The 23366-nt window shown below is 43.0% G+C and overlaps 1 protein-coding gene across 1 annotated transcript in view; it reads left to right on the plus strand.

Annotated features, from left to right (window-relative positions):
* The window catches only part of si:ch73-335l21.1 (insulin receptor substrate 1-B), a 45218-nt gene extending 22361 nt beyond the window's left edge, over positions 1 to 22857 (plus strand). The window contains 1 exon segment of the mRNA XM_039822505.1: positions 20739 to 22857. Coding sequence (XP_039678439.1) covers positions 20739 to 20746 — 8 coding nt within the window. The 3' untranslated portion in view covers positions 20747 to 22857.
* The last annotated feature ends 509 nt before the right edge of the window (positions 22858 to 23366 follow it).

Here is a 23366-nt window from a genome sequence, read left to right on the forward strand (position 1 = left end):
GCTAATTCAACAAGGGTAGCATTTGACAGAGAGGTGTTCAGGAAGTCATCGGACTGAATAACCGAGAAACAACCACAGGGGTAAAGATAACCCGCTGCTTTTAGAGCCCAACTGATAATGGATTTTTGAGGTTGATAAGGGTATAAATATTTGAGAGTTTAACAGGTTAGTCTGCTGATTATTTTCTTGGTTATCTTGGTTATTCCGATTTAGTTGTTTGGTCTGTAAAGGTGACGTCTGAACAGTCTGAAACCCAAATAAAGAATCTGAAAGAAGGAAATGTTTGGCATTTCTGCTTAATCAGCACATCATCGCTAAATTTACGATCTGCTGATGTTATTTGTTTTCATGTAAACACACATTCTTGATAAGAATCCCTTAGATTTGAATATAAGAAGAGTTATGACCTATGTGCGTACTGAACTGAACTGGACATTTTACAGTTAAAGAAACAAACTTTTCAAAACTAACACTAGCAGCAAATACAACAGTAAATTTCACTAGAAAGTAAATTAGTATCAAAAATTCATAGATAAGGTAAAAGTGTGTGTGTTAGGTGAGACATTACACAATGTCAGTGATACTGTGGATTAGAGCATGTGTCTGTTACACTATCGGGAAAAAAAAAAATCTGGCTGTGTGGAATTACTGGAACTACACACACACACACACACACACACACACACACACACACACACACACACACACACACAACACACACACACACATCCCTTGTCTTATCGGCTGATCTGTCCCTCTTTGGTCTTCGTGTGATGAGCTCAAGAATGAAGCCACTCAGGTCTGCTGCTGTCGCCTTGACCTTGTGAATATGCTGTCAACATCACACACACACACACCATTTTCATGCAAATATCAGCCAGAACACACTAAGCAACAGAAAGGTGTGTGTGTGTGTGTGTGTGTGTGTGTGTGTGTGTGTGTGTGTGTGTGTGTGTGTGTGTGTGTGTGTGTGTGTGTGTGTGTGTGTGTGTGTGTGTGTGTGTGTGTGTGTGTGCGCGGCCGAGCGCATGATAATTAGGTTGTAAAACCTCGGCTAATGACTCAGTACTCTAGTCATGTTTTGACTGACTAGTGCCTTATTTACATGCATTTGGCACACACAAGAACACAGCGGCAGGGGAATGAATCGTATTGGCAGCTTGGTCAGTCAAAGAGGCGCCGCCGGAGAAACTAAGTGTGTGTGTGTGCGTGGCGCCATGACGACTTTAGCCATTGGGCTTGTCATTGGATGTGACAGAGAAGCATTTAATTACCTGTGCCTGCTTGCTTTTCAATTCAGAGCTCTTTAGTTGCATTAAAAAGTCGATTTCTGTGCATGAAAAACCACACACACAAAAAAACACACACACACACACACACACACACACACACACACACACACACACACACACACACACACACACACACACACACACACACACACACAGAGTTTTGAGGCTGTGTTGCTCTTAATAAGAAAAGGTGAGACAGATCATCCGAGCCAATAACCCTTCAGGAAGCAGGGATCAGCCAAAGCTCCTCAACTAATGGCCAAATTTACCTTCACTGACCTGGCTCTTCTGGCCTAACACACACACACGCACGCGCACACACACACACACACACACACACACACACACACACACACACACACACACACACACACACACACACACACACACACACACACACACACACCACAGTCTGTCTCTTTTGTCAATACTTTTTTGCTCATTCTGTTTGGAAAAAAAAGCCCCTCTGCCATGCCTCTGTACTCCGCACTCCAAACCTCTCCTTTCTCTTCCTGTCTTTTCTCATTGTGGACTTTTTTTTTACTTTCACGCCAGACTTTTTTCTTCTCCTTTCTCATAATCATGTTCCACAAATTAAGGAGCTTTCACCTAGGTGTGTGAGACGAGTTTGTGTACAAGGTGTTTCTGCTTGCTTGAATGAATGAATGAATGAATGGACATCTTGTCTGGTTGCTGTTGGCCGAGGCCATCCATCAGATATGATATACAGATATAATTTGGTTGGATCACAGGAAAGATAACTTACAGGGCATGTCTGGCGGAAGAAATCACTGCCACACGGCATGTTGTCTGTACCTTCACCGAGTCTGAGACACCTGCTAAAGCCGAAATGTAGCTCTTATTACTGCACTGCATAATGCAAACTTTGTGTACATATCAAAAATTAGAATGAGAAATAGTCCCGCACATTAACCAACTATACGTTTTTACAATTCATCCTGAATGGGAATATTAATGTGTGTACCAAATATCATTGGAATATATCCAATATCTTTTGAGATATTTCACTCAAAATCACATATTTGGACCTCATGGTGTCACAAGAGGTAGAGTCAGGGGATGACCAAAGTCAAGAGGATTCATTCTCTGGTTACCGTGGATATCTGCACCAAATTTCCCCGGCAAGCCATTCAACAGTTGTTAAGATATTTCAGTCGAGACCAAAGTGGTGGACTGACAGATTGCATTGACATTAACTTCCTTTACTGTATGTACTGTACTGTACTGTACTGTACTGTATCTTCTGTGTGTGTCTCTACACGCCTCAGAGTGTTTGCGAGTTAGCTTGGCAGCGTGCCAGCTCCCTGTGTGAGTGTGATCCTGGCTACAGAGCGCTGATTGTGCGCTGTGGAATGGGATGTATGCCGGGCTCGGAGTACATTGGGCGCTGCCTAAAAGAACTGAGCCGCCACCCACAAACCTATTGGGGTTACTGAGGGCATGCGAGGAGGAGGAGGAGGAGGAGGAGGAGGAGGAGGAGGATGAGGAGGAGGAGGAGGAGGAGGAGGAGGAGGAGGAGGAGGAGGTTGTTTACATCTCAACTTCTTATTTGTGTCTTCTTTCCCCTTCCTCCTCCTCCTTGTCACACACTCCCTGGAAAACATTTCAGCTTCTCTTTTTGTTTTATTTGAGTTTTGTGTTCTTCTCACTCTGTTTGTTTCCCGGCCTCCTTTCTTTTCAGTCTGTCTCCTTCTCACATATAAATTTCTTCCCCCCTCTCTCTCAAACACACACACACACACACACACACACACACACACACACACACACACACACACACACACACACACACACACACACACACACACACACACACACACATCTCTGCTCTGTCTCAGGTGATTGTCTTGATGTCAACACTGCCACTGTGTTTCTCCCCATGTCTCCACCATGATCTGTGTGTGTCTGTGTGTGTGTGTGTGTGTGTGTGTGTGTGTGTGTGTGTGTGTGTGTGTGTGTGTGTGTGTGTGTGTGTGTGTGTGTGTGTGTGTGTCTCATTTGATCTGGGGCCAATGCATCGCTCAGCTGCTACTTCTCTAACTGGGTTTGTCTGTAAAGAGCTTAGTGCCGGTGGGCATTGGAGAGCACTAAGCTGATTACGTCTACTAACGAGCCACTTCTCACATGGAGACCACATTTACGTGTGTGTACTTCTGTCGGGGTAGAATATTGTTTGTTTATGTGGTTTAAGTACATATTTTGGTGGGTGGTTGTGTGTGCATCTTAAGCTGTGCTGAGACCGGATGGATCAGATGGAGGAGGTTAAAGGGATGACAGGAGGTCAGAGTTGATCTCGGGGTCAGCTGAAGTGCTGACGGTGACAACAGGGTGAGAATCCAGTTAAGACACCTGCAGAGGGGTCAAGTTATTCCCAGAGGAGCCGCCATGAAATCTCTCTTTTCTCACTCAGGCTTTGCCAGTTAAGCCTTGAACTGACTAGACTGTTTGAATTGTGCCTAATTAAAAGCCAACTGTTTTTTTAATAACCCCTGACTACTCTTTTGGGAAGATGGTGCCATTTTGCAAGTCAAACTTAAGGTTACCAGTTTGGGCAGACACTCCAAATATTGTCTTAAGAGCATACATATCGTTTCACGTTTTACATACAAATTACTGTAGTATGTACTTTTGTTTGAGTATTTCTTCTGTTTACAGTACCAATTTATTCCTTGACTGTAACCAATACAGCTTGTAGACCGAGCACCAACCACACATTCATTTTGATAATAAATAAATGTACCAGTGACAGTTGTAGGTCACAGCTCATAGATTGGACTCTTTAGCCTCTTAACGCCTATTTAGAGGACAGGAAACCTGGTATTGTATCGGAATGCTGACCAATCAGACTAGATTTTGAAACCGCTGACTTTTACTTGAAGTAAAACCAGAAGTAGTTTGCTTGCAGATGTTCATAATTACCATGATGGTGGAGGGTCAGAAGAGTCAAAGGTTATGAGTTTGTGACAGCAATAATCTGGAGTCGTCATGCAGTTAAGAAGTGAAAATGCAAACTGAACCATTGTTATTTGTAGCTTTAGCCAACAGATCCTGCAATATGGGCCTTGAGTTTGGAAATTGGGTGTTTTAAAAACAAAAAACTGAGTATCGTGGAACCATCATTTAACATCATACAGATTGCTCAACTCGTACTGCCTAGAGGGAAACTATAGACTAAACACACACAGCCTACATTTCAGTTACCTAATCGTGACACATCGACCAGGGTCCACGTTTTCTGCAGCTCTGTTCAATGTGGTCAGGAAGCCAAATTGACAAAGAGTCAAGAATTTCAGTTTAGAGAAACAACTACAGAACATTTTCCAATCTGGACACGTGGACACAGTTTTAGATTAACCCCCCAACTGTTCCTCGTACACACGCACACACACACACACACACACACACACACCCGCACACACACACACACTCGCACACACACACGCACACACACGCACACACACACACACACACACTTCCTTTAGCCATCTATGTGCAAATATGAACAAAACTCAACATACAGCCCCCCTCCTGAACACTTTCCATGGTCAAGATCATTGAAATCTTTTATGTGGTGATTGAGAGAAAGAACAGTCCCTCGAACCGCCTTATGCAACTCATCAGTGCAGATCGAATGAAGGAGCCATGATGTTTGCTCACCGCTGTCATTATTGGCCTGAGTACGGTCATTAACCTTTAAAGTGCTGCCTCACCTCGACGTCAGCACCCTGGACAGGAACTCAGTGGTAGAACTAACCGCTTCTTGTGCTTTGCAGGGCTTTCTTTATATATATATATATATATATATATATATATATATATATATATATATATATGGCGAGAGAGAATGTTTTTCTTGGGATTAAATAGATTTCTTGCATCAGGGGACAAATCTGTACCTCGTAGTGCAGAACCATTAGCCCATTTAATCAATAGTGATTTACCAAGAAAAAATGTCAAGTGTTGATTTTTTTACACAATTGGTCATCAATTTCGCAAAAAAGCAGGCTTCTAATCTGGCATTGACTGTGGATTTTGACAGCTGTCGTTATCAGGTGTAGCTGGCTAGCGCAAGATAAGGCTAACGCTAAAATTGACTTTATCTATCTCCAGCTATCGTTACCCTAGCATCTTCGCTCCCACACGGTGGATGTTCCTGTCCTGAAAAAGTTTTTTTCTGAATCAACCTCTAACCTCACAAAATAATGTAGTTAGCTAATGACATGCCCCGTCCTCCGCCTTTGGAAGTAAAACTAGGTTAATACTGTAGATAGTTACAGACAGGCATGCTAACGTTTGCGTCTTACGTCAAAGAAGACAAACACACGGTTTTATCCATACATGGGTTCTGGTAAGGCTAAAAACACTTAACATGACTCCGCCAGATGGATTGCTTCGCATTTGCTCGGCATATCCATCTGGGAACTTTTGGGAAGGGGCGAAAATACTGGTTAGCTGATTGGATAAACCATCTGTCTATCACCTATGTTGGTGATAGACGGGCCAAATCAGCCTATCAGATCCACGAAGCGCATGAAAATACAACCACAAGCCCGCCCCTGCTGCTGCAGGCAAAGCATAGCTCGTTAGCTCAGCATGCAAGCAACATGTCGGTAAAGGATATTTGCCGTTTGTGTAACGAGAATTTAGGAATAAAAGGCACCCTTTCAGGTTCCCGGTCCATATTCCAAAAGAAGTATCCAAGAGAAAAAAGCATTAGCGAGCGGTTAACAGAATTAGGGCTACCGCTGTCTGAAAGTACTGGTTAGCTGATTGGATAAACCATCTGTCTATCACCACCTAACCCGCCTCAAAACCAACGCTGATTGGCCCGTTCATTTGGCGAACTGCTCCAAATTTTCTCTATCTCAAGATGCCAGACTGATCTGAGAGTGGAAAACTGGAGCTCGCGAGATCAGGACGGTCTCATGAGGCTAAAAAACACTACCCTCCAAACACTTTCTAGTCCTAGTATCACATTTACTAAAGACATCAAAATGAATCCTTTGTCTCTGCTTGTCTTGTAATCATTATTAAGACCCAACTTTAATTTCATCTTAGCACAACTTTCAGATGTTGGCAAAAAATATTTGTTTGGATTCAGCAGTCATGCCAAACTTTTACCAGTCATTAGTTTTGCCAGGAACTATTTTATTTGCTGCTCAAGCGTCATGTGCCAAATAGAAAAACACAATCTTTCTGCACATTTGTTTATATTTCTCTAAACATGCATTTAAATGAGCATCATCTAGGTGTGATTGCAAGTCTGTATGTTTGCCTGCAGTGTAGCCTTAAGCCGTGCATGTGCTGCTGGCTGTGTGTCGTACATCTTAAATGTTTGTGTCTTGTTAGGCTTCACGGAAACTTGATGTTCTGTTTCTGTTGCCTAGACAGAGACCATCTCTGAAATCTACAATTATATCCCCCCCCCACTACACCTCTCCTCAGCCGTTAACACAATGTTCTTCTCCGCTGCAGGCGTCACAGCGCCTAACTGGAGCATTAAAAGCCTCGAATTGACATAGGAGAGGAAATGAAATGTGCACAGCTCTCCTGTCTACTTATTAGTCACTCGTGGTCAAGAACAAACAAGTAGAAATAGCATAAGATGAGATGGAGAGTCAGATGGGGTGTAGTGGTGGCACGCACACAATATCTGTGCTTGCACAATATGTGTTTACTGTAAATGACCAGTTTTCATCCAGAGGAACTGAAAGAAACGTGATAGGAGTTTTTGCTTGTACGTGTTTCCAGTTGTACGCGACAGGTTGTGTGTGTTTGTAGGTGTGAACAAGCGGTCGTCATCAGCACGGGTTGTACGCTTCGGCGCATCCGAACGAGGTGGTGACGGCGTGTTCTTCCCCTCATGATGGTGGAGCTGAGGGCTTTTTGGAGTCCAGCAGAACCTGAATATGAATCATCACCTCCCGTACAAAACACACACACCAAGCGAGTGAACGGCCGTGCGTCATCATGCTGCTCATTTACATGACGCGGGGACTTCATGTCCACAGGGATCTTACTTGATAGACGTGTGATGGAGAACGAGTGTGGTTACAGTGAGAAATACCACGTTGCTGTACTTGATGTCTCTTTGCATAATGTGTGTGTATTTCTTGTCTAGTCATAAGTTTTAGTAATGTGCAGCCATGACCTAAGCTTTGCCTCACTGCCCAGCTCTCCACCACCCACAACACACACACACACACACACACAAACGCACACTTCCAACGGCTTGCGGTGCATTGACTCATACATTATGCACACGACCAGCGAGTCCTGTAATTGTGCCATCTGACACTTGCGTTCTCGTCTCTGGTTAAGTTGCCTGTTCTTTTTTCTGACGTTCTTTTCGTGTTTCAAGCCATCTTTATTTATTTCTGAAAACAAACCACACATACAGTGCAGTTTTAAAGGAGCCTATTCCCTAAAATACTTTACATCACAGCTGAACATTTTGCAAATCATGCAGGTGTGATGACACCTTTTACCCTCAGTTTCTTTTGACTCCAGTATGCAGGAGTAAAGAACAACAGAAAAGGAGTCACTAGTCCAAAAAGTCCTGTATTAACACGTGTAAGGCAAACTAAATGTATTAAATGTTGAGGACAGTGAAGGGATAGAGCGAGGTGAGGAGGCTAGAAGAGTAGAAGGAGAGGACTCTTTTAATAAATGTTTTTTTCCTCCTGTGGAGACGAAGGAGAAGGCGAGAAGCATCGCTAAGTGGAGCTTCCAGATGGTTCGAAGATAAATATTTGTGGTGCATGTTAGCCAAGTCTGGCTGTCTAACCAGAGTCAGCCACACATCGTCTTGTGTACGCACACATACAGACACCCTTCCACACCTACACTCATATGTGCAATGCCTGCACAGTCAATTACAGTGTTGGCACACAATCACACTCCTGCACACACAGATCTACACTGCCCCTAATAAAGCAACATGTAACTTAATACGGATGCGCACGCTGTTGCAGTATGATAGGACAGGGTTGCCTCTATTAATAATTACACAATTCATCATCAGACTGGAGCAGAAGCTGGCATGTGTGCACACACACAGAGCTGTGAAACACAGATTGGCATCAGTTTCTAAACACAGGGGACAGGATTTCCAAATGCAAACCAGATTCTACATTGTCAGCCCCCTCTGCACTTTAATGATCCAAAGGTTTGTCAATTGTTCTCTGTACCTTCTGACTCTGCAAAAAACACTCCAGAGACCGTCTGCCTCGCTTGGACGCAGGAGATGGCTGGCCGGCTGGCCGGCTTGCCCATCTCCCTTCTCTCGGCAAAGAAGTCTCCCTGCGGTGGGGAAGCTGAGGGACCGAGCAGCCCGCTGCTGATGGATGGCTAGTTAGCTAGCTTGCTAATTCCACCCGCCTTACTTTCATGCCAAACAAAGTTATCACACATCTGTTGATAGCAATGCGCTTTTGTATGTAGATCCTTTAAAATAAATGTTTATGTTGAAATAAATATACCTATAAAAGTAGTTATGTTATCTCGTTGTACATTTGCCCTCTTATAGACGTAATGTGCAAAAATAGATATAGTCAAGTAGTTCAAACCTATATAACTTCTTTAGAAGGAATATTGAAACGTCATTTTTGGCTAGTTTTGACAGCTCAATGTGTATTGGATCGATCAGATGAGATGAAGATGAAAAATAAGAGCCTTCTCTGTTTACACTCTTGACTTCAGACGTTTGTTTGCTTGCTTTCTTCCGTTTTCTTCTCGTGCGAGCTGAACAGCCAATCCGAGTGATCCCTGCCGATGAATATTTCGCCGTTTTGTCTAGCTTGAACTGAAAGTTTTACCTTACTTTTTACAAGTTTCAACTTTCAAAAAGTCTGACAAGATTCCTGTTAAAGGAACGAAGCAATTCTCCAACTATTATTTGAATTCTGTTGATCTGCCACAGTGTTTGGGTGAAGCAAGACGAGAAACCAATGTCACAACAGCGGCTCAGTTGCTTCGCTGCCTTTCTTAAAGATGGTGCAACTGCTTCTTGTGTTTCATTTCGTTTGTCCGTCCACGTCAAAGAGCCAGAGTGATCGGACATTCTGGAAAAAGCCTTACTCAGAATCAGAGTGGGGGTCCAACACCTGCTTACGCTGTCACTCTATATATCACTTCAGTCAAGATTGTGTGTGTGTGTGTGTTTGTTTGTTTGCGTGCGTGCGTGCGTGCGTTAGCAGAGCGACACGGCACACAGAGACGTAGAGAAATTGGTGGTCTGAGTCAGCAAACAATGGAAATGTGTGAGAGAGAGAATAACATTCCCCAAAACTCTCTAGTCCCGTTGGCTTTAGCTCTGTGTGTCCTGTCCAGGGACAGGACGTCCCATGTCAGATTTTAGTACAGTAGACAGTTTCTGTTATGCAAGGACTCCCACGTTTTAAACGATATGTTTACAACCACAAAATGATTTTTCTCAAACAGGGTTCAGCTTTTATACAAATCCAATGTGTTTTAAAGTAGAAAATATATCTTTTCACCCTTGAGGTGCAGATTCTACTTTTGGACCTACCAGTGGAGTGTCATTTGCCTACCAAACTTATTTTTTAATTTGTTTGCAAAAATGTAATGTTTTATGTTTGACATTTAATGTTTTTCTTGGCCCTTTAAAACCACTTGCCCTCTTATCTGAGCTAGTTTGGAAGAAGGCTAAGATGCACCACCAGGCCACTAACTAAAATAAACCTGAATGTAGTTGACACAGTTTCTATTTTGGAGAAAATTGTCACTGTACGGACATACGGGGAAGTGAAAAGTAGGGCTGTGGCTAAGGACTATTTTCATGATCATTTCATTTGAAGATTTTGTATGAATTGATTTCAAAGTCTCAAGTCAAAATATATATATTTATAAAAAAAAAAAAAAGGCTGTCACAATTTTCCAGAGCCTAAGCTGTCATCAATAGTCTCTTGTTTTTGTCCAGCCAAACCCAGATATATTTAGTTTATGATATAAGACAAAAATATTTGGCAATTTGTTTCCTGACGATTGACTTATCCTTTCAGTCATACATGCCTGGACTGTTGAATTTTGCTCTAACTCAATTTCACTCCGTAAACCACCCACTATTCGATTGCGACCATTTTCAAAAGCTTCCAGGTGCACACACACACACACACATACATGGGCCAATGTAGGGTTCAGCAACTTTCCAGCAGCGCCCCCAGCTTCTATTTATATTTCTTAAAATACAAACGTCTTCTGTCGTTTACAAACCTGTTGACGGTCAAGTATTATCTAACAGGATAACGAACGCAAACTGGATGTTCCGATTCTGTTCAAGGATGATCTAAAAATGGATGTGAAGCTGCACGTGGGCAGTGAATGTGGTTCTCCCACAAATGTGCTTTCCCCTCCACCCCCTTTTTTTCCCCCACTCAGCACTGCTGTTCTGTCTCTCGCTGTCTCTTCCTGTCCCCACACATTCCAGCTCCTCTGTGTGCCATAACACACCCACTCAGTCTCCCCCACTGTGGCGCTGCACAATGAAACTAGCCTGCAGCCTCTTGTCCATGTTTCGCTTGAATCATTATAGTCGTGTCAAAAGAAAATCTGACATAGCACAGACAGAAATTGCAACATTTAATGAGTTAAAGCTTTTAATGTCGTGTAAAAATTGCTTTTGGCCTTTTCTCACTGGCGCACTTTCTCCATTGCTGTCTGGAGATTTCATAACACCTTGTCATAATCTCTGGTGTGTTCTTGCATGTGTGGGGTTTTTTCTTCCATGCAACCATACACCCCTTGTGGTATGGACATATACATCACACACTCACACACCTGGATAATGGGTCGTTATGTAACAATGTGCAAATACAGTACTGTACAAAACAGGTGCTGTCAAGTATGTTTTATGACCGTGTGTCTGTGCGTGTGCGTGTGTGCGTGTGCGTGTGTGTGTGTCTTAGCACTCGTCTTTCAAACGCCACACAACACAACCTGCTCTCCACTGCCAACTGCATACTGTAATGTATGGAACAGCTACAGTCAGACACGGAGGGAAAATGTGCTGCGTTCACTGTTCTCATAATGGAAAGTGTTTAAAGCTCCCTGTCAGACATTTCATTGGTAGTATTAAGGTATTGTTATCGCCTTCATTTTCTGTAAAAGACAACTTTATCAAAGTGGTTGTGTTCATGTCCTTTACTTCCCAGAAATGACTTGTCAATCAAGAATAGCGGGCGGGCAGCGGGCATGATCGATGTTCACCCACTGGCTGTCTCTTATTGTATTTATTCCGAAACAAACTGCTGTTGGTGTTTGTTTGTTGTTGTTGTTTTTTTTTTTGGGGGGGGGGGCTTTTATGGCCCTTAATTGATAGGCTAGCTTGAACACAGGAAAGGGGAGAGAGAGGGTGTTCGACAAGGACTCAGCCTACATGGGGCGCACGCTCTGCTGGGTGAGCTAGAGGTCGCCCCGAACACAAAGACTTTTACCTGAAAATACGCACCAACATTGGTGTGTAGACGGATGAAACACAAAAACAAGGAAAATGTATGCAAATTTATTAATGTGGGAAGGCCCACTTAGTTGCTATGTTTTCCTACATTTAATTGTGTTCTAAAACTGTCTTCAGATCTGTCATATCATCACTGGAATTCCATCAAACTGGTTAAATGTATTCTTCCTGAGTCAGCATCCTTGACAGTCAAAAGGAGTGAATGTGAAAGCTTGCACTCCACCCAAAGGCTGTAGCTGAGGATCACTTAACACTCATTCCCTGTAGACTTTAAAGAGGTTGTAGCTTGCGTTTTTGGGGACGAGGCTGTGGATTCATACATAATTTTAATTGCAGATTATTTTCTAGATCTGTAAAATCTCTGAAAATAGTGAAAAATATCTGTTAAATTTCCCACAGCGTGCAATTACAATAGTGACTTTGTTTTGAGCTGGAAGGGTAGGAAGTGGGCCTCTGAGGGTCCTGCTGCATGAGGATTGAAATGGAAGTATTTAGCAAATAAATAAAAATAAGTTTCTTGGTGTAAATGCGACTATTTGACGCGTGGACCACAGAGAAATGGGTCAGGCTGCACGGATTGTTTTAAGTTACTACGAATGTTCTGATACTTTTGTTTTCACCGAGAAACTAGTGATAGACCGATTTTATCGGCCGGCCGATATATTTTTACGTGTATCGGCAATGGCCGATACGCAGCTGCTGCGTTCGCCGATAATTTTTTCCCCGGCATTATTTACAGACAGGCGTCCACAGGCAGCTCTTTGTTGCTGGAGATGCTGCCTTAAATTACAAATCAAGGACTTTATTTCAATGGCTACTTTTCAGGTTAATTGTTTTCTTAAATTATTTAAATGTGTTGACAAAGGACATTTTGTGATGTCCTATAATACAGTACAGTCCAAAAGTTTGGACACACCTTCTCATTCAATGCCTTTTCTTTATTTTCATGACTATTTACATTGTAGATTCTCACTGAAGGCATCATAACTATGAATGAACACATATGGAATTATGTACTTAACAAAAAATTGTCTTATATTTTAGATTCCTCAAAGTAGCCACCCTTTGCTTTTTTGATAGCACTGCAAACCCTTGGTGTTGGTGAGCTTCATGAGGTAGTCACCTGAAATGGTTTTCATTTCACAGGTGTGCCTTGTCAGGGTTAATTAGTGGACTTTTTTTCCCCTTATTAATGGGGTTGGGATCATCAGTTGTGCAGAAGTCAGGTTGATACACAGCCGACAGCCCTATTGGACAACTGTTAGAATTCATATTATGGCAAGAACCAATCAGTTAAACAAAGAGAAACAAGTGGCCATCATTACTTTAACAAATGAAGGTCAGTCAGTCCGGAAAATTGCGAAAACTTTGACTGTGTCCCCAAGTGCAGTCGCAAAAACCATCAAGCGATACAACGAAACTGGCTCACATGAGGACCGCCCCAGGAAAGGAAGACCAAGAGTCACTTCTGCTGCTGAGGATAAGTTCATCAGAGTCACCAGCCTCAGAAATCGCAAGTTAACAGCAGCTCAGATTAGAGACAAGATGAATGCCACACAGAGTTCTAGCAGCAGACACATCTCCAGAACAACTGTTAAGAGGAGACTGCGCGAATCAGGCCTTCATGGTCAAATAGCTGCTAGGAAACCACTGGAGGAGAGGCAACAAGCAGAAGAGATTTGTTTGGGCCAAGAAACACAAGGAATGGACATTAGACCAGTGGAAATCTGTGCTTTGGTCTGATGAGTCCAAATTTGAGATCTTTGGTTCCAACCGCCGTGTCTTTGTGCGACGCAGAAAAGGTGAACGGATGGATTCTACATGCCTGGTTCCCACCGTGAAGCATGGAGGAGGAGGTGTGATGGTGTGGGGGGTGCTTTGCTGGTGACACTGTTGGGGATTTATTCAAAATTGAAGGCATACTGAACCAGCATGGCTACCACAGCATCCTGCTGCGATGCCATCCCATCCGGTTTTGCGTTTAGTTGGACCATTATTATTTTTTTTCAACAGTACAATGACCCCAAACACACCTCCAGGCTGTGTAAGGGCTATTTGACCAAGAAGGAGAGTGATGGAGTGCTGCGCCAGATTACCTGGCCTCCACAGTCACCGGACCTGAACCCAATCAAGATGGTTTGGGGTGAGCTGGACCCGCGAGTGAAGGCAAAAGGGCCAACAAGTGCTAAGCATCTCTGGGAACTCCTTCAAGATTGTTGGAAAACCATTTCAGGTGACTACCTCTTGAAGCTCATCAAGAGAATGCCAAGTGTGTGCAAAGCAGTAATCAGAGCAAAGGGTGGCTACTTTGAAGAAACTAGAATATAAGACATGTTTTCAGTTATTTCACAATTTTTTGTTAAGTACATAATTCCACATGTGTTCATTCATAGTTTTGATGCCTTCAGTGAGAATCTACAATGTAAATAGTCATGAAAATAAAGGAAACGCATTGAATGAGAAGGTGTGTCAAAACTTTTGGCCTGTACTGTATGTCAGCAAGCAATGCATCATCAAGGCTGTGTTGTAGGTGTTGATGAAAGCCTTTTACCCCTTAATATTTGTACTGTAATAAATCCAAAAATGACACCAATGCCTCATCAGATATTAAGGAAACATGTTAAACTGAAATACTATCTTTTCTGACAACAATGCTAATTTCAGTATTTTTTCTTTTTGAAATGTACATTCCGTGATGGAATTTATGTTTATGTTTTGATCTGTGTGTTGTTATCAACGGCCCAGTTTGACAGCCAGGCTGGGTTGCCAGATATACCTGTAAAAACGTAAACCCAGCGCACTACAGCTGTAACGTTAGTACAGCCATGAAAGCAGCAAACAAACAAACAGGATCAATGGAGATAGATTCTACCCGACCTAAAAAAAAGAAAACAGCATGTTTCTAACAGTTGCGTGACCAGAGACATAACAACCCCCTGGTAAATAATGGAGATGTATTTGAAAGATGGAGACAGCTTAGAGCCCAAAAGGACGAGTGTTGGCTTATTTTCTCCTGAACCGTAAGCAACATTAGCTTCAGGCTAATTTATCACAGCCACTAGGGACAGGCATTTTTTGTCATTTCAACATTTGTGTTCTCACATTGAATTATATAGCTAGAGTACCCGAGTTGGTTACCGCAAAAACAATTGAGACACAGCCAGTAAAGTGATCCCGACTGGTCCTGGCTAACGCCGCCATGCTAACCCTGCTACCTGTTAACGTTACCGGAGAACCAGGCAAGCAGCCCACGGCTGTTTACAGCGCGGTAGCCTCGCTTAGCGGCTGGAGCCGGCAACGGTGAGTTATTTTAGCCACCCAGAGGGGGCTGTAAATTGGAAAGAGAGGACTGTGAGTTTGCAGTGTGTTTAGCGGATTTTTGCCATAATTCTAAGCCAATGAAGTGTGTTCCGTGGTAAGGTAGTGGTATTTTTAGCGTTTCGTATTGTAATTCTAAGCCGAGGAAGTGTGCCTGACTGGCGTGTGGAGAGGACAGTGAGGTTGTTGTGTTTTTAGCGGTTCATACTGTAATTTTAAGCCGAAAAAGTGTGTCTGTCAGTTGGTTACAGAGCTCCGCGTGAGCACGGGCTTTTATGACTGTCAATATAGCCAGCATCTACCGTTAGCTACTCCGCTGTGCTGTGGAGTAATGTCTGGCTATGTGAGACTAGCATCTACCGTTAGCTACTCCGCTGTGCTGTGGAGTAATGACTGGCTATGTGAGACTAGCATCTACCGTTAGCTACTCCGCTGTGCTGTGGAGTAATGTCTGGCTATGTGAGAAAAGTGTCTAGCAACGTTGTTGTGAATGCTGCGGTCTCAGCCTGGCAACCCCGTGAACTTCGAGTCTGGGCAGGAGGGGGCGGGGGAAACGACTCTCCAGTATTTTGAATTGGTAGTGCAGTAACTATTTTAACCGCTAGCTGCCAGTATTACACACAATATTACATATTGCACCTTTAACCATATGCAGTGCACCCATCCATAAGATGCACATTGCACACATAATTTGGGTGATATGAATGTAAGATAGATGATTGCAGAAATGACCCTGATCTGTGCTTTTGTTTATTATTTTTAAAGAAATGGCAGAGCAGATTCCGAAAACAAATCCAGTGTGGCAGGGTTTACATTTTTATGATGTAAATTGAGGGAGCAAAAGCAGTATCGGCTCCAAATATCGGCTCAAGAAAATCGGCAGCTCGTATCGGTCATCGGCTAAGGCTGATGTCGCTATCGGCACTAAAATATCCATATCGGTCGATCCCTACGAGAAACTGGGTCATTGCAACCCATAACTCTTCTGAATACAAACGGACTACTGCCGCCGCCCTGCATGAAGAAGCAATTTTCAAACTTTTTACAACCACCTTTGAAGCCCACAGGAGGCGAGTGTTTGAGACTCACAGATGTGAGGTGGAGTATCAGTTTAATCATCCACATACATAGGTGCCAGATTCATGACTTACAAAGAAGTATTGTGAAATCATACACATGCGCTGTGGTCACACAGCGAACATTATATCTTCATAACTGACAGACTTTCTGGCGTCATTGGAAGAAATGAAATGAGGTGACACAGGAGCTGTCCTGCTGCTTCACTCTGCCAGTGTTCATTCAGTGTAGCTGCAGCTGTCCTGACGCTGATTCCCGGCTCATGTTGCTGTTGTCCTTCTTACCCGCTGGATGATTTAAATGGAAGTATAATAACAGCACTGGAAGATTGCAAGAGCTAAAGTCGCTGGCAACAAAAATTGCTGCCATTGTGGAAAAGCAGTTTGAGTGGGATTTTTACATCCTAATACTAATAGAATTCCTTAATTATTTCCAGGAAAAAGTTCCTTGCTTCCCTCAGCATGTAGGTCAGAGGTCAGGGTTGGCTTCAGAGCTGCACCCTTAGAGCTGGAAGGAATTTGCTATCTTGCACAAAGACGTCTCTGCAGGTTGGAGCCCTGAAGAGAAATCTCTCAAACCACATGCTTTTACCTGAATGCAACGCACAGATTGATGCATCCAAGAAGTAGCACATTTTCTGCCTCGGGGCATATGAAGTGCTTGTGGTAAGATGAGATATAGCAATAAACACCATGGGGATTTCCAGTCATTTATCTTTTCCCATTTTAAATCTGTTGAACCACCACTGATGGTTGAGTATACTGCTGTTTTTTTTTTTTTTAATTTCTGCCGCTTCTGTTTTCATTTATTGTAACCATATGATGGTGTCTAATAAATCTAGTACAGGTCTCTCCTTTAAAATAAAATATGATTGAACTCAAACTGACTGAGTGACCAGTGGACTCAGTGACTCCCATCATGTTGAGTAGACCAGCTTTGTGTCTTGTGGGAGCCGGGGCAGTATAAAAATGACAGACTGACACACTCGATTTATGACCAGAGAACACGGTGGCTTTTTCAATTTTAGGCTGCCCTCGATTGAGACATCACATAGACCCAGACTCTCCTAATTATACACACACACACACACACACACACACACACACACACACACACACACACACACACACACACACACACACACACGGCTAGAGAACAGTTATTGGCTAGACACGGACTGCGGAGGCAGATAGCCTTGTCTAACCTCTTGATTTAAACAGTCTGGCAGAGAAAGGGGAAGAGAAGCACACGATCCTTACCGCGGTCATTATTACATCGATTTGCCCACAGATGGAGAAACGATGCAAGGAAATGAAGGAGATCGATGGAGATACCGCCAAGGGAGGGTCAGACTGATGGAAGGGGAAGCAGGGAAAACAAGAAAGCAATATTTGATTAGAATGGAAACATGTCCTCTGTAGTTGCATATAAGGTGGTTCATGGGCATTAGCATGAGGCATTGGAGAGTTTTTTTCCTGTATAATTTGCCATGTCTGTGTTTTGGGGAAAGGTCATCATTAAGTGAATGTCATCCGCATAATTATAGTATCTTCCTCTGTGTCCCTGTGTGTGTCCCTGTGTGTGTGTGTGTGTGTGTGTGTGTGTGTGTGTGTGTGTGTGTGTGTGTGTGTGTGTGTGTGTGTGTGTGTGTGTGTGTGTGTGTGAGAGAGTGTGTGTGTGGTTTCATGTGTGTGTCCATAGCAGTGCACCAGTGCATGTCCAGCCTGTCTCCTCCGTTCCCTCTGGTTGGCTGGCTTGATTGTTTGTGTTGCTGTTTTCGAGCTGGCCGACTGAATGAGGGAGCTGCTCCGCTATGCTTTAGGCCGCCATGGCTTGGCCGGCTGGCGGGCACTGTCTGTGCTGAGGGGGGCTAAATATAGCTCACTGCACCAGGAAGAGGACTAACTGGAGAGAGAGAGAGAGAAAGAGGGAGAGAGGGAAGGAGGGAGGGAGGGAGGGAGGGGCATAAATATAGAGTACCCTCTGCAATTAGAGAGTCAAGCACTGCTGGGAAATTTTAGGAAAAGAGACGCAGGGAACTCTCTCTCTCAGCCTGTTCTCTTTACCAGCTTTGTGCATTTGTTATTTTTGCTGACAGCAGCCTGAGTGCCTTTGGTGTGAGTCATCACATCTGATAGAAGGTAACCCAGTTTAAAGGGCATGGACTAACTAATGGACTTTATAGTCATAGTCATGATCAGAACTGAAGAAGTTATTGGGATGGGAGACGAAACGTCTGCGAAGCACCTTTAACCAAGTCCAGTTGCCTTTGATTTTCAACCCTTACCCTGGATCATTTTGACCTGGATGACTGAGAACCTTCACAGACAGATCCTGCTTTTGTTGCCAACTCTAGAACCCACTACTTTGCATTTTTCACTCGCGCTTTCATTAAAACATTGTAATTTACAAGACCTTTACAGGTGAGACAAAGCAATTATGCTGTATGCAGTAATCATACTCAACAATGCCCTTATCAGAACATTATCATTGGTTTGAAGGGCTGTACACAACAGGTGATAACTGCTATCTTGCAGGTTCATTTCAGGTGACACTGTAAAATGGGTCTAATGAAATGTGTGTCAGACTGGATGATATCAGTTTTAAGGCACGTCAGACTTTGCACAGTGTCGGATCAGCCAGTTTATTTTGTATAATTTCTTTCCTGGAGACATGGCAGCTTGCATGTCCGTCCAATTATAGCTTGTCGTCTTTCATAGGCGAATGGGATTGAAGTGCCAGCCCCAACAACACCATCCATCTTAGGTCTTGGCATGTTTACAGTCGTGCATGGAAGAAGCCAACAACATATGTGACTATGGGTCAACAATAGGGTTGGGTACCGAAACTCGGTGCCAATAGGGAACCGGTGCCGACGTAAACGATAGTAACGAGACCGAATAAGAACGAAAGTTTCGGTGCCTCATTTCGGTGCTTGACTTTACACTACACCTGACAGCATGTAACGTTAGCCTACCTTTAGCTAGCAGCTGGATTAAACACGGTAAAATGTTGACAGCTAACGTTAAACAGTGTAAAGTGTGACTGTATTTCACTGTGGAGGACTTCAACAGCGGGATGTAACAGTCTGCAATGCAGCGCAGCCGCTGCCGAGTGAACGCACCGTCTGTGTTGTTTAATTAGTCCGCCGACGGCAGCTGCAAGTGAAAGCACCGTCTGTGTTGTTTAATTTCCGACCATATAAACATACTGTATATCTATGAATACCGACAACGGGCGCGCTGCGCTGCATTGCAGACTGTTACATCCCGCTGTTGAAGTCCTCCACAGTGAAATACAGTCACACTTTACACTGTTTAACGTTAGCTGTCAGCATTTTACCGGTGTTTAATCCAGCTGCTAGCTAAAGGTAGGCTAACGTTACATGCTGTCAGGTGTAGTGTAAAGTCAAGCACCGAAATGAGGCACCGAAACTTTCGTTCTTATTCGGTCTCGTTACTACCGTTTACGTCGGCACCGGTTCCCTATTGGCACAGAGTTTCGGTACCCAACCCTAACTACATGACATAAAACAAGCAATTGCTGGTTACCAACACCCCAGGCCTGTTATGTCAGGCCATTGTTGGGGAAATATTATGTAGTTTGATCCCGGCATTAATGAGGACCACTATTTTGAATTGACGACTTAAGATTTCACAATGTTTCCCTTGTGACTGTGAACTTTCTTTGTCCAAAATAGCTCAGTTGATGGGGGGCTTTAAGTAGACTGGGTAAACCCAGCCCGATCTGCCGGCATTTCAGACGTCACTTAAAGCATGCTGACCCCTTAAATCAGCTGTCGGTGGACGTGTTTCACAGTGCCACCATTAGAACCAGATGGATCACCAAAGATTTCACTAGATTTCTCTCACAATTGTCGACTTTCGCCTGGGACAGCCCAAAATCACACAATGCACGAGGGCCGTAAAACGAGCAGATGGCTGCTGGATGCCATGTGATTCGTCTGCTCTCTCCACTCTAGAGCAGAATTATCATTAAGTCTGCATTCCTGCTAATCCTATCAACTGTGCAAACAAGGCCAGGAAAGACTCGTATGCGTTGGTTGGGCTCAACCTTTTTGAATTATAACAGTAGTGACCTTTTCCTGGCGATGCGCACCGGTGTGCTCAAATGTCTGATGTTGTGTGAAGAGTTGAAATTGGCAGAAAAATCTGACATGATTTCTGGATTTTGCGCTGGCACACTCACAGCCACACTTGACTCTGAGCCTACAGCAATGGTGTCCTCACTTTCTCCTTCCCCGCTGTTCCCATTATTGCTTTCTTCCCGTCTGAATCTAAGAGTATTTTACCAGCTTATTTGGCTGTATTGTTTATTTCTGTTGTCCATTTTACGGTCACTGTGTTCCCAGCCTGATAAGCAGACACCAATGACTTAAATTAGATATTATAATTAACCTGATATGCAAGAGACACTGTATATAATGTACATGTCATAATATTTGGTTGTTCTTCATATCTGGGTTATTGTTTATTCTGCATCTAACCAAACAATTTCATCTTTCTATGTGTTTGTCTCTTTTTTTCTTCCAGAGTGCTGATGTCATTGTGTCATCCTTTGGGAAACAACCTGGTGCCACTCAGAGAACTTCAAAGCTTCGCCTGTTCCTTTTGTGACAACCAATCACATGGACAGAGCAACTGGATCGGACACGCCCCTGACGCACTTTGACAGACTGATGGAAAGCTTTTTTTCTTTTTTTTTTTTCGCTTTCATCTTGTTGGTTGTGGAAACCAACTTGGATGCGTGCCAAATGACATTCTTGAAAAGCTATTTGCTGCTCTCATTCCTTGAGTGAAAGCCAATCAGAGAAGGTTACAAAAAATGGACACTGGTGTTTTGATTTTTGATTATTTTTCCAAGACAAAAATTCTAATCATTAAGAGTATAATGGTCACTATTTAGTGTATGAAAACGAAAATTAATAGAATTATATATCTGCTCAAAAAGTGCCTCATTTTCAGATTGTAGCCATTTTACAAAGAACTTCAACTTAGCCTGACTTACTGAAACTTTGGGTTCAGTTTGTGTGTGCTTGATATAGATATAGATATAGATAAAGGGGGGAGGGGGGGGGGGGGTATCACTGGTGTGAGTTTTTGCTGCGTTCATGTCATATGGGATGAGATCGTTATTTAAAACCTTGCGAGCAACAGTTGGATGTGATTACAATGTTAGAGAGTCGTGTGAGGGTTAAAAATACTGTGCATGGTCAATATAACGCCTGTGAAATGTACTCCTGTGCCATTGAGCTCTAAATCGGATAGAGAGTTTAACATTCGATGTTGACGTGAACAATATTTACAAGTCGGAAAAGGGAAATCACAATAAATCCGATATGACATGAATGCAGCATTTTCGCTATTGATAATGGTACTAGCCAATCTGCTGGCCTTCCCGTCTACTGTGAGAAATATTAGCGTAGCCTGTGTTAGCGACACGTTCAGCTCATTATAACCTGCGCTGCTTTTATTCTGTCTTTTTCTCTTTCTGTTAACTTTTTAACAAAGCCATACACCTAAAGTATTAAAGACACAGGCTTGACACAAAAGGCACTGGGTAGCAGGGGATGCAGTAGCTTGCTAGTTAGCTAAAGCCAGCTAGGTCAGATTAACATATTAGCCTCGTGCAAGAACGTAAATGCAGCGTCCGGTCCTGCTGACCACAGCTCAGGGTGAGAGCCCTAATACAGAGCGAGGCAATCCCATTAGTGCTGTTAGCTCCAGACACTAGTGTCTTGTTAAATCCACTTTGTCTCAGGATGCTTATTAACATTAGGTACGTACGCCTGAGGATAGAAACCCTATCAATAGCTATGCTAATGCTAGCTTTGTCGTGGTTAGCACACTGCTTTATTAAACACCGGAAAAGGGGGTCAGTTCTTATTTCAATTCTGTCGGTATGAAATAATAAATAAGTGCTAATTTGTTCTCAGTTATTTTATACATTAAGGTACCAAACATTTTAAGATTTTACACTTTAAACATTTTAAACTGGTTGAATTGAAAGTGCGTTGACCCTGAATGCCTCTTTAAGACTGTCTCCCCTCTCCCTCCTTTCTGTCTTTTGCTTAGCTCTTACTTTAATCTCCGCTATGCATCAGCACTTAAGTGCCTGTCTGTCCTTTTTATCTGTCTGTCTCTCTGCCCCGTCTTAGCAGCTAGCACTGATAGGGCTGTCCTCGCAGAATATATTAGTCTATTTTTGTGTCTATTTTTAGCTGTACAGTTCTCGTGAAATATCTTGTGTATGTTTGTTCGGTGTGACAATGATCTATCAGATGACTTGACTGACAGCCATGGCCCTAATCGGAGGAGTTTGGACTGTTTCTCTTTGCCGGTAATGGAGGACTTAATTGTCGCAGGGCCGTCAGTGCCAAAACACAACACCAACAAAAAAAGACTAAGCTCCAACAGCACCTCAAGAAGCAACCTTCAGCTCTAATGCCTGGATGTATTGCTTTGTTTTGTTTTAAAAATGTAACCTTTTGTGTTCCCCGTTTTCTTTTGCAGCGGGGAGAACTGTGACATATCTGGCCTGCTTATGTGACTCTTGGAGATAAAGGTCATTGGACTTGCGTACGCTTTAACCTTGAATTTGTCTACAACTTTGACCAGAGGATTAAAAAGAAATGCATGATGAGAAAGAAAAGGCCACCACGATAAAAACAAAAAGTCTAAATACATGTGCATCTATGTAGCTCCAACATTGTACTCCTGTGTTTGTCTGCCTGTCTACGGAGGTTCATGAACATGCTCACTCTGGTCAGATGACTTTCAGGGCCGAGAGCATAACAATGCAGCTTTATCATGAGCAGATTGGGATCTGTGGTTGGAATTGCCTCTAATAGTGGTTACTAATGCATAAGTGGGATAAAACCAAGTGGACTTTAAACCAGATTTAGCACTTTCATGCAGACTTGCAGACAAACACATGATGAAATGTTTTTAATGTCTTTTGGAGATGTTATCGTGCTGGAACTCAGCAGTTTTCAGCCAAATGCTTGAAGGTAATAATTATTTATAGAGCACTTTTAAAATTCCACAAAGTGCTTCACAAAAGCAGCAAAAATAAATATCAAAGTCGTAAAATCACCAGGTTTTCAAAAAAAAAAAAAAAAAGTGGTGTATAAAAACCAATACAGTGTAGGAAAAGCTAAG

The sequence above is a fragment of the Perca fluviatilis genome, chromosome 14 (genome assembly GCF_010015445.1).
Source record: "Perca fluviatilis chromosome 14, GENO_Pfluv_1.0, whole genome shotgun sequence".
NCBI lineage: Eukaryota > Metazoa > Chordata > Actinopteri > Perciformes > Percidae > Perca > Perca fluviatilis.